Source organism: Podarcis filfolensis (assembly GCF_964270895.1).
Source record: "Podarcis filfolensis genome assembly, chromosome: 5".
NCBI classification, from domain to species: Eukaryota; Metazoa; Chordata; class Lepidosauria; order Squamata; family Lacertidae; genus Podarcis; species Podarcis filfolensis.
Genome location: NC_139608.1, coordinates 99,549,826 through 99,562,485, shown reverse-complemented (window position 1 = coordinate 99,562,485; position 12,660 = coordinate 99,549,826). Strand labels below are relative to the sequence as shown.

The 12,660-nt window shown below is 42.7% G+C and overlaps 1 protein-coding gene across 7 annotated transcripts in view; it reads left to right on the top strand.

The window, feature by feature from the left end:
- LOC310763441 (potassium voltage-gated channel subfamily KQT member 1-like) overlaps nucleotides 1-12,660 on the top strand; it is a 793,949-nt gene that overhangs the window by 486,734 nt on the left and 294,555 nt on the right. For all 7 annotated transcript variants that reach the window (XM_083615632.1, XM_083615636.1, XM_083615634.1 and 4 more), the window contains one exon: nucleotides 946-1,520. In XM_083615632.1, coding sequence (XP_083471758.1) covers nucleotides 1,114-1,520 — 407 coding nt within the window. In that variant the 5' untranslated portion in view covers nucleotides 946-1,113. The remainder of the gene's footprint in view (nucleotides 1-945; nucleotides 1,521-12,660) is intronic.

The window sequence follows — 12,660 nt, the reverse complement described above, 5'->3', positions numbered from 1 at the left end:
AATCTCTAATGTTTCTCTCCACCCCATCCCCATAATTAAGTGTACCATCAGTTCACACAGATAAGAGAAATAATTAATTACAAAATGCCTAAAGTTATATATGCAGTTTAAAGTTAAACTTTTCAATAATTCATAGAAGGAGGCCTTGCCCTTTCAAAGTGTTATCTTGTCTGCTGTATCGCAGTCTCAGTACTGGGTTTTACAAATACAACCGGGTATACTCTGGATGCCAGACATATTAGCCAAAAATGCTAATATAAAATTTAGAATGACTGGTGCCAACTTTGCAACTATTTGGTTCCAGGTCAAAACTTGCCTTTTTGGCCAAGCATTTTAAAGTTAATTTTAAAGTCTATTTTGATTGTTTGTCTTTTCGTTTATTGTATTGTATTTGTGTGTGGGGGGGGGTTGCTTTTATTTATGCCTATTATATACTGGCCTGGTAGGAAAAACAGTCTAGAAATATTTTTAATGAAACAAGAAATAAAAGGAAAAGGCAGCTGAGCAGTTCTGACTTGTCCTTTAACATTGGGTCCATTTCGTACAAATCCTGGTTTGCCACAGAATGTACATTCAACAGGGAGCTGCAACTAATTCCATTTCTCCTGCATGTTTTTGCTCCATTCACTTTTCAATGTGCACTTAAGCGCCTTAGGTGAACTCTCTTACGGACAAAACTTTTAAGTGAATTTTGAAATAAATAATGTGGTTGTCACAAATGATTCCTGGAACTTCCTTATGGGCCACTGTCAGCATTTCCAAACCTTAAGCAATGTGTCAGTTTGTTAAAAATGGTGCCATGTACTAGTCTATAAATAACACTCAAGTCATGCTCCTGACTTGCTTTGCTGCATAGTGACTCTTTAATTGCTTTCCTCCTTCAGAGCCTTTATCTATTACTTGAGACTTCCATTATCTAAACATCTTCTTGTGATTTAATTTCAGAATCCTGGTAACAGGTGACAGACTGGCTGCACACAGCGGTGTTGTTCCACAATAATGTTTGACTTCTTACTGGGTGGCTGGAGAATGCCAAAGGCAGAGAAGATATACAATACCTTTTATAATTTTAAATATTGATCAAGGTGAGCAATACACCTACTTCATTACAGAATGTCTTACGGTAATGGTGAAACTGGTGGGCACCCAATGTATAACCTTTGCAGTAGAGTTCAGCATTCTGACTCCCAAGTGGAGAACCTGAATGGACACAGGAAGTCTGCAACCTTTTTGGAAGTGCGAGCAAACTTAAACAATATGCAGTACTCTTCTGTGGCACTTGATCCCGATTCTTTGGTGACTAATGGATCAAAAATTTATTCGAACTCTGAAGAAGAAAATCCACATGATCCTGCTTTCCAGATAAACACCGAATCCATGACAGGAAGTGAGGTACACCGGGCCTACCCTACAAAATGCTTTTATGGCCCATACTTAACCAAAACTAGTATGCAGGGAGATGTGTACAACTTTCTGGAACGGCCGAGTGGATGGAAGTGTTTCATTTATCACTTTGCAGTGTAAGTACCTTTTTTCCTCTCCATATGACTATTTCCTTGTTGTGAACCTGCACTTTTTTGATTTCACAGAAAGTGAACTATTGAGCTTAATATGCAAATACATTTCCTGGGAGTGTGGATCAAATAAAATGCTAGCACCAGAACAAACCAGGAGTATGTGAATCCATCCATCCACCCATCTGATTCCGCCCCCCCCCAAATAACATTACCTAACTTTTGACTTCCCTCAGAATTCCTTAAATGTTTTGCCAGATGACTCCTCAAAATCAAATGGAATTTCTTTTATGCAACATTTTGATAGGCCATTCCAGAACACTTTAACTTAAAGATGTATTCGGTGGGAGCTTGTGTAATGGTTAAGAATACAATAGACTGAAAGACTCTGAAAGACAAATCTTACTTCAGCCATGAACTTACCAGTTGGTCTTAGTTAAGCTGATGTTTTTTCAGTCTTAGCAGACATACATACATACGCTCCATCTACAATGTCAGGATAATGGTGATGAAACAGACGGTTGTAAGGATTACTGGGAGAATGGGCATATGGAGCACTCTCATGCTCAGAAAGCACCCAAGCAGCAGCAATGGCTAATCTATCTTTTCTTTAGATATGACTGACCCTTGCTTTATCAAGGCTTGCTAATATTATGGTTTTATTTGTTTATTTTGCCCTTCATATTTTTTATAATTATGGGGAATCAGCTGGCATTAATTTTAATAGGAACCGATTCCATGTAATTGTAGGGTCAGTTCTCTACATAGGTGCCTTTACACAGCTACCTGCAAATGCTATTTGGATGACTGATGTGGTTCAGAAGGTCCTAGGCTGTGCACACACTACAGTTTAGTGTGCATTCAGTGCATACTGTGTGCTTGGCTTTTAAAATTTTTTATTGTACATGAGACTTCAACCCCAATGCAGACACATCCTGTTTTTTCTGATGACTTGATGTGTTTTCCCCCACGAACCAGGTTTGATGTGAAAATAGATTTTAAGCCTAAATAAATTCACATTTCAGCCCATGTGTGTACAAGAGAAAGAACATGTGAACAGTACACTTTTTGCTGTGGCTCCCCTCATGGTGATGTTGCAGTGGGTGTGTAGCGCTGCAGAGAACTGCACTTCCTTTATGCTTCTCAGGACGCACTTAGCTTCTAATTGTTCATTCACTTCCACATTTACCTTAGTTTATGCTTTATCAGTGGGTTACTGCTGGGCTGGGGACACGCTTTATTTTGGTGAAAGTCTGGTGTATCAGGAAACTTGTTTCTGAAAAAATTTAGAAACTGCTTGGCTGCACACAAGCAAACAAATTCCTGCCTGCAGTGGACCTCATCTCTCCTGAACTCAGAGAGAGTAGGCTACTGCTGGGGCTGAAAGGGACACATTTTTTTTTAAGGGTTAAAAGTTAATCTGCTGTTTGGTGACAGTCTGGTATACCATACTGGAAAACGTGTATAACAACAACAACAACAACTGTGCACACACAAGGTAAATAAATACTTGCACACATGCCTACAGTGGGGCGTGGAAACACAGGGGGAGGAGTTGAGAACGCAGGTGTGGGGGTTAGTGTTAATTATATGTTTCTGTGTTTTTATACTGGAAATCACCCTGTTATCCTTGGATGAAAGGCTGTAATTAAATTTAATTGATGATGGTGATGGTGATGATGATATGGCTGCTGCTTCAGCTATCAGTGTAATGCACAGGTATGGACAAACTATACAGATGTGCACAGAAAAAAGAGCTCTGTGCATTTCAAACACTTTGTGTGCACACAGCCCTACTTTCAGTCCCAGCGTGATGCAGTCAAAGGGATCCAGGTGCTTCTGTGTCCTGCTTCACAGAGACATCTCTCTGTCTTAAAGAGCTACCAGGCTGTCTGGCCCAGCGTGATTTCTAATGTTGCTTATGTGAGATTTGGGGTGGGTACTCTTTCATGGCTTAAGAGTCCAGGAGCTAAAATTAGGTTAGCTTCTGTTCTTTGTGTTTTTCCTTAGCAATGTGGCCTAAGAAATCAGACAGTGTGTTTATGAGGCTAAGAAGACAACATTAATGTTGATTCTACAAAGGAGCTGGCATGCCACAAGGCAGACAGAAATTGCCTCACCCAGGGCAGCTTAATGGAGATAGTAGAGAGGAAATTGTGTTTGGTGGCCTGGAAGGGTCAGTACTGCTCCACAGTTGTCATAATTTCTCCCTCTGTGAGAATTCTCTCACCTAAACATTAGGAAGAACTTCCTGACAGTAAGAGCTGTTCGACAGTGGAATTTGCTGCCAAGGAGTGTGGTGGAGTCTCCTTCTTTGGAGGTCTTTAAGCAGAGGCTTGACAACCATATGTCAGGAGTGCTCTGATGGTGTTTCCTGCTTGGCAGGGGGTTGGACTCGATGGCCCTTGTGGGGCCTTGATCTAGATGCTATACTCCTATTGATGCAGCCCAGAATTGCATTGGCTTTTTTCGCTGCCACGTCACACTGTTGGCTCATGTCAAGTTTGTGGTCAACCAAGACTCCTAGATCCTTTTCACATGTACTGCTCTCAAGCCAGGTGTCACCCATCTTGTATTTGTGCCTCTCATTTTTTTTGCCCAACTGCAATACTTTACATTTCTCCCTGCTAAAATTCATCTTGTTTGTTTTGGCCCAGTTCTCTAATCTGTCAAGGTCGTTTTGAAGTGTGATCCTGTCCTCTGGGGTGTTAGCCACCCCTCCCAGTTTGGTGTCATCTGCAAATTTGATCAGGATGCCCTTGAGTCCATCATCCAAGTCGTTGATAAAGATGTTGAATAAGACCGGGCCCAAGACAGAACCCTGTGGCACCCCACTAGTCACTCTTCTCCAGGATGAAGAGGAACCATTGATGAGCACCCTTTGGGTTCGGTCAGTCAGCCAGTTACCACTCCACTGAGTGGTAGCATAATCAAGACCGCATTTTACCAGCTTCTTTACAAGAATATCATGGGGCACCTTGTCAAATGCCTTGCTGAAATCAAGGTAGCTCTAGTTTATTCACAGGCCAGAACAGAACTGAGCTGAAGGGTTCAGCCAGCCTGCTTATATAGAGCTCAACTACAAAGCAACAGTAACAATTTTCTGTAACAGATAGGTAGCCGTGTTGGTCTGCCATAGTCAAAACAAAAAAATTTTTTTTCTTTCCAGTAGCAATTTTCTGTACAATTTTCTGTAACTATCCAATCACTGAACGTCACTTTCAATTCCTTATTTGCATATGTGGACCTGAGAGAAAACTATCTACAGTATCCCCAGGGTGGCCCAGGGTGAGAACTTCAGTACATAACATTTCCACTGTCAGAAAGTTTTTTTATATATTTAGTCGGAATCTCCTTTCTGATAACTTGAAGCCATTGGTTGGAGTCCTTCCCTCCAGAGCAGGAGAAAGCAAGCTTGTTCCCTCTTCTATGTGACAGCCCTTGAGATATTTGAAGATGGCTATCCTATCTCCTCTCAGTCTCCTCTTGTCCAGGCTAAATATACCCAGCTCATTCAACCATTCCTCATAAGGCTGGGTGATATATCCATACTGTGCCTCTTAACGGTATGAATTCCATACAGTGGCGTAGCGTGGGTTGTCAGCACCCGGGGCAAGGCAAGTAATTTGCGCCCCCTAACCCGTGGATTTGCGCCCCCTAACCCATGGATTTGCCCTAACCCCAGATGTTGCGCCCGGTGCGGCCGGCACCCCCTGCACCCCCCACGCTACGCCACTGATTCCATACCAGGATAAAAGTTTCATATTCCTCCCCCCCCCGTAATATATGGAGAATGCACTGCTCAGCTGGCCTTGCTGACCCAGCAGGCGGGAAGCAGCATTTGATTGCAAGGCACAAGCCCCGTTTTGCTCTGGCTTTTGTTCTGCAGGTTTACGGCACACACCTTGTTAGGCAAAGGAGAGACCCAGCTTCCCTTCATAGCGACAGAGATTCTGATCTGCAAATGAAGTTTCTCTCCCCCCCTGCCCCCCCCAATCCACAGGGCTTTAAGGCACACACCTTGCCTCTTGCTAGGCAGCCCTGTGGATCTTGAGGAAGAAAAAGAAACTTTGTTTGCCTATTGGAATCTTCCTTCCTCAGCAGTGCTGTGGGACTGAGATTCCAATCAGCAAGCAAACTTTCCTCTTTGTGATAAGATCACTGTGACTTGGCTCCTGCTTCTGTTCAGGCAAAGAGGCAACAATTTACTTTTGCAGTAAAAGGATTTATGCATTTGGAAAGTAAGGTGCAGACAATGCTGATGACTGGGCTGCTGTCAGTTCAAAGTCTCCATTTCCTCTAGTTTTCCAAAACTATCATCAGATCATCAGCAAAGGCCCATTTCCCACGTCTTCATTCAGAAGACATACAGCCTGGTGAAAAGAACATTTTTGCCTGGCGCCTAAAGGTGTATAATGAAGGCGCCAGACAAACTTCCCTGGGGAAAGCATTCCACAGACAGGGAGCCACTGCAGAGAAGGCCCCGTTCTTGTGTTGCCCCCTCTGGACCTCTCGAGGAGGAGGCACATGAAGGAGGGCCTCGGAAGATGATCTCAGGGTCCAGGTCGGCTCATATGGAGAGAGGCAGTCCTTGAGGTATTGCGGTACCTACGCTCTTTACCACTGAATTGGAGCAAAAGTCAGTTGGGTTTTCTGCAGATTGATGTTTGCTCCAGTTCAGTGATAATGAGGTTTCCCCAGGGGAAAGCAGTGGGACCAGTGGAAAAATGCTTGGGCCTGTGCTTTTTAGGCACAGGACAAGTGCAAGTGTGGCTGAGCCCTTAGTCCAAGCATAAAGTGTTTCCAACTGAATGCAATATTTCTTTGTGCCCACATAATTGTAATAAAAACGATGCATGAAAAGAAACCAGCAGCCAAACTTTGCTTCCCTGTTCCCTCCACTGCCTTCAGCTATGCATGTGATGCAGAGGGAGGGTTATTCTTCTAGGCCCTGTCAATATATTGTCCAAAACTGGTTGAAGTCCATATTGTGATCCTGTTTGCATAATTTTTGAGCTAGAAATATATCATTGTGAATCATGGTGGGTGGGTGGGTGGGTGGGCTATGCAAAAATCACAATGTGGGGGAAACCGTAGTTCCATCCTTATTTCAGACATCAAGATATATTGGTACATTGCAATGTTTAGCTGGTGATATATTATGATGTTTAAAACCAGATATCGCCCTGCTCTAGAACCTGGGTTCAAGTTTGCTGGGGGGGTTTTAATCAAGGGGGCTGGGAGATGAGAGAAGATTGCAAAAACGAAGAGAAAACAACAAGCCCAAGTAGATGATTTAATATTAGGATAAACTATTTATTTTGACATAACAGAGACTCCTGTTAACACGTTTGCTCTTCTTTGTCCTCCCCACCCCTTCATTTTAGATTTTGTAAATAAAATAAGACTGTTAGTGAGCCTTTATGGGAGCTTCCTGAGTTAAAAGGACAAGACCTCCTTTCAAGGTCTATACTTATAGTGTATAATCATGTCTAAAGCTTAAACAGATTTCATTTCTGTAGATTTAAATATGTGCATAGTTAAGCCTATTTGGAGCCAGGACTTAGTTGTTTCACTAAAAAAGCATTTGAAAAATGAAATACTAGTGGTGAGAGCAAACAGATTGACCTTCCTTTTTGGCATTTAAACTGAAGCATTTCTGAACGATATTCCTGGGAGACTTAGATTTGACAGCTGAAAGATTTTTGCATGCCTGACTTAAATGTAACTCCTAATATTATTGATCTTAAAAGGTGAAACTTGAAATTCGACCAGGAAAATAAAAGTATTTAAGACTATGAAGCATAATCTTCTTCTCCCACTGTGGCTTGAACCTAAAACATTTAATGTGTTTATAGGAAGTGGCGACTGCAGGCTTGTTCATATATAAAACAGTGTCATTTAAATTAACAGTGGTGCAGCAAGTAGTCTGAGCTGGGATGATTTTCAAGGCTTTTGGGGAATAGAGCCATGGAAACAGATTTATGGACTATTAATTACTGAAATAATTATGTCTCCTCATAGTGAATTCAGGTAGTTTAGTGCCTATCAATTTGGAAGTGAAATGGGGTCATCCCCAAAGTATGGCTGGTGCTTCTACATATTCATATGATGATTTAGAAGCACACAAGTTTGTGGATGAAAACAAAATGAAATTTAAAAATAACTGCTTGACAGGAATATGTCAGCTTGCAGAATATTCATGGCAATTGAGTCTACAGTGTAAGAAAAACACTGGGGCCTAACTTGAATAGTAGCATGTCTGTCCTTTGGTGGGCAAGGATTTTGCGCTGTGCTGTGGAATCAGCCCCTCCCTTTGGGGGGTCCAGTTCAGTTCAGTCCAAGAGGCCAACTGTCCTTTTTGCCTCATGAGGTGCTTTTAGTTTCTCTCAGACAGCATGTAATTGTGTTACAGTTTTCTTTATTAAAGCTTTGTTTGACATACACATGAGCTGCTTACTTTGCTGAAAGAAAAGAAACTCTGCTGAAGAAGGGTGGGGGAGTGAGGGGATATTCCCACTCTGACGGGAGGACTAGTTTCATTCATTGCCCCCACCCTCCACTGTTAAGTTGTGGGTGAACATATCAGACGACACAGCGATTCTTCAAACAGCTTATTCACAGGCCAGAACAGAACTGAACTGAAGGGTTCAGCCAGACTGCTTATATAGAGCTCCACTAGAATGCAACAGTAACAATTTTCTGTAACTATCCAATCACTGAACGTCACTTTCGATCCCTTATTTGCATATGTGGACCTGAGTGAAAACAATCTACAGTATCCCCTGCTGGCCTAGGGTGAGAACTTCAGTACATAACATCCACAACATAGAGAGGGTGGTGGTGGAAGAAGGCTCAATGAATATGTCAATCATTACCATTATCATATTTCCTAATTTCAGTTCAGCCACATACAAGAAGGAGGTATTGCCTTGGGGTAATCCTAAGGTTTTCAGAATTTTAGAGAAGTTTATTTAGAGAGATAAAAGGGGACAGGAACCCAGAGCAGGAGACCTGAAGCTCCGGGGAGACGGAAGACTGCTGTATGTCAGAGAGTGTAGAAGTGTAAGGCTGGAGGGGAGACAAAATGGCACGTGGTATCCTGAAGGGGAGCACGCCACACTCTAACGTTTTGTTTCAGGTTGCTGGGAACAATTTGAGAAACAAGATGCTTGTGTGTCCATTGCAAAAGGGGGGCAGTCCTGTTTCACCTTCTGAGGTGAAATGGGAAGGCGCCTGCCCCGCCTGCTGCCGAAGCCTTGCTGGAGAACTTTCTGGAAGCTGCTGCTGCTCCTCTCCCCTCTGGCGGTGGAGGACCGGCTCCTCTCTCTCCCCGAGGAGAGCCACCCTGCCGGGGGATTGTGCTGCCCCGGATTGGGCCTCAGTCCCCCTCATGGGGACACCAGCCCTGATGGCAAACAGAAGGAAAATGGAGGGCAGAGGAAGAAAAGGACCCTTATACTTGGGTGTTGTCAGGCACTTTCAGCTGAGGAAAAACCTCTGGCTCTTGTGGTTGGGGTTTAATCTGAGCTGAGGTACTGTTACCAGAAAAATCCAAGGGCTCCCTTGGACAAAAAGTAAAGACACCAACCAGAGTAAATTGAAGCAAATCAGCAGCCTGTAGGCTTGGTCTTTATTGAAGAAAGACTGTCGCGACAGGGTGCTCCCCTCACTTGCAGGTGAGAGGAAAGACCCCGAAAGATGGTGTGCAAGACCTTATAAAAACTTTTGAAATTCCCACCCTGTAGGTCAAGCCCACCCCCAGAAACATCATGCATACATCACAGAAAGGAGGTGTTGAGGGAGGAGTTGTGGTGGTAACCTGAGTGTCCTGTCACCTGGCTGATTCCCTTCTCTCCCCCTCCCCACGAGTCACTTCCAGGAGACAAAGGGGAGTTGGCAGTTTCCTGCCCCCAGAGGGAAGATCTGATCATTGTCCTTTGTTTCAGTCCATGCTGAATCCACTCCCATATGCAAGTTCTTTGTGATCTTGATTGTCTTCTGTCTGGGACCATCAGGGTTGGCATAGCAACTGGGCAGGGCTCCTGTGGATGTGCTGGGATGGTGAAGGGATTATGGCTGGCCTGTATCAAACCTTCCCCATTTTGTAGTCCTTCCTTCATGGAGTAAAATAAAAGTGGAACAGTGCAAATCCGATGTATGGTTGATTTTCTATGAATTTATAACAGAAGTGTAGCGTATGTAGTGTGTGAGTGTGAGTGTGTGTGAAGTTTGTACAAACTGAATGATGGGGGGGGGGGGTTTCCTGCTACAGTGCCAACAGAATTTTCTGGCGTATACTGCATGTAGATTGGACCTTCCATCCACCCACAATTTGTTTTTAGTCCACTTTTAATTTTTAATTTATAAAACTAGATATATACCAAATATGGGGGGATAGCACATCCAAATCGGATCACTTATCATGAAAACACAATAAATGCAACTATCTAAAATAATCCAAATTAACAAAGCAGCATTGCCACTTAACAAAGGCCAGCTAAAACAATTACAAGACTAATCAAACAACTAAACTTAATTATATTTTGTAACATAGCTCTGTAAAAAAGCCTTTAGGAAAAGGAAGTTTGAAAAACATGAGTTTTTAAAACCTGTTTAAAAATTCATAGTGTACAGGACGTGCACATCTCCAATGGGAAAAAGTTCCATAATACTCTGTTCATGTCCATTTTAAAACTAAAGTGAGTCTTCTCTAACATGTAACATGACAATCTGTGCCAAAACTGGAAAGCAGAAAAGTGTGCAGGGCAGACAACTCAAGAAAGACATAGTGTGCATTGAATCATCATGGGATTAAGCATGTAAAAGAAAACATTTCATTTTAGAAATAGTTCTTAAGCTATGGGAGCTGCATTTTTTTATTATTATTTTATTTAAGAAAGGCTGAGTAAAAGTTCAGAGAGATTGTACCAAACAGCCCTCTTGTTCCCTCCACCATCCGGAATGCAAGCAGAGAAATGCTATTATCCTTATAACCTACTTGTAAACTTACAAGACACGTTTTGTTTATTACAATTTTATCGCGCCAATTTCCGAAGGAATCCAGGGCAGTGTCAATCCCCACCATTGTCCTTGTCACAACAACCTTCAGAGGTGAGTTAGGCTTATTTTGGAAACCAAATGGGCACCCAAAAGATAGAAGGCCAGGGCCAGTCTAAAATATGTTGCTGGCTAAAATGAAGCCCAACTGATACCAACACATCCTTGTTTCAAAAAGTCTTGCTGCCCCATTCATACAGCAATTCCTGCCTCCATCTCCTGCCCCCCCCCGTGCCTCCTTACATGGGTCACTTCACCCTACAGGATGGCAGGGCTAACATGGTGTAGTTTCAGCCTCAGAGAACTACAGTTCCCAGCACCCTTAATAAACTACAGTTAAGAAGATTCTCTGGAGGAAGCTTTAAATGCATGTTGAATGTGCTTTAAAAGTATGGTGTGGATCTGCTGGAAAGAGTAAGAAGTTTTTTTTTAAAAAAAATATATATAAATTCTATTGAGTGTCAGAATAAACACAAAAAGAAATAGAATTAAACCAGAACTGAAATACATCAGCTCTCTCCGCTGCCCCAGCCGGTATCCCTCTTCCCACACTTTCCCCAGAGAGCTTAATGTCATAGGAAGAAATGTTTTAAGCACAGTTGAGGTTTGAACTTGGGGACTTACAGTGGTACCTCGGGTTACAGACACATCAGGTTACATACGCTTCAGGTTACAGACTCTGCTAACCCAGAAACAGTACCTCGGGTTAAGAACTTTGCTTCAGGATGAGAACAAAAATTGTGCTCTGGAGCCGCGGCGGGAGGCCCCATTAGCTAAAGTGGTGCTTCAGGTTAAGAACAGTTTCAGGTTAAGTACGGACCTCCGGAACGAATTAAGTACTTAACCCGAGGTACCTATGTATATGCTTAATGTAACACCCATCTTGGTTAGTGATGCTGAAAACATTTAGCAAGTGAATTAGTGTGTTCCTCTCAGCTTTATCATGTTAGACCTTCACTCAGTTTTCATCCGTTAGGAAGAAGTTATCTTAAACGGCTTAAATCTTAAACCTATTTTTAGGTTGGAACTTATCTCCAAACGTTTTATCATTCACATATGTATATAAACTTGCAGTTAGGAAGACGTGCAGGTTACACTATTATAGTTGTAAGTGACCTGCTGGTTGCTTGTTTTGTGAAGTATTAAATTGAAACAGAAAAGCAGATGCACAACTGACCCAATGGCTTTTTGTTTAACCTCTAAAAGGAACTTGAAGCTTGTTTACAACATAGCAGCATGTGATTATTCACTAATGTAGACAAGAATAAGGTTAGGCCTGGTTATTCTGGTTATTGAGTAGCTTACTTTAGCTGGAACTCTGTGCATGAGCCAGAACTACGTAAGTGATTGGTCTTCACTTTGAGAGCATAATTACAGTAAACAGGGAAAGCACCTATGGAGGTGTGTCAGTCACAAGCAATAGGATGTGATTGCCTAATTGATTATCCAAAACCTGGTGTCATGTCTAATCCAAGCAATACCTCTATTTGGTCATGCAAATGAGAGAGAGCCAACCAGCAAGTATATCAAAGTGACCTTTTCCCCTTCCCTAAGGTCCAAGCCCATCCTCCTTTCAGGGCATTTCAGCCCCCTTTCATTTGGTACCTATGAGGGAGAGTCATTGAGGGGTGGGGGGGGGTTGACCGGGGCAGAACCACAACCCCTAATAAGCACATGCATATGCAGCCACACACATAAGCACATATAGGAATGGGGCCATGTAATAGAATGCTGCAGTATGCATCTTTGGTTCAGGATTTTAGCCACTTCAAACCATTCCATTCTCTTCCCCATACCCTCCAACATTTCTCCAATGAAAATAGAGATGTCCCATTCCACAATAAGAATTTTACTATTTAGACCCCACTCAGGGCAGCTTCCAACATATATAAAAAACATAATAAAACATTTAACATTTTAAAAACCCCTCCCCAATACAGGATTACTTTCAGACAGCTCAGGGGTTGGATAACTCCATAAAGGTAAAGGGACCCCTGACTCTTAGGTCCAGTCGTGGACAACTTGGGTTACGCGCTCATCTTGCTCTACAGGCCGAGGGAGCCGGCGTTTGTCCACAGACAGCTTC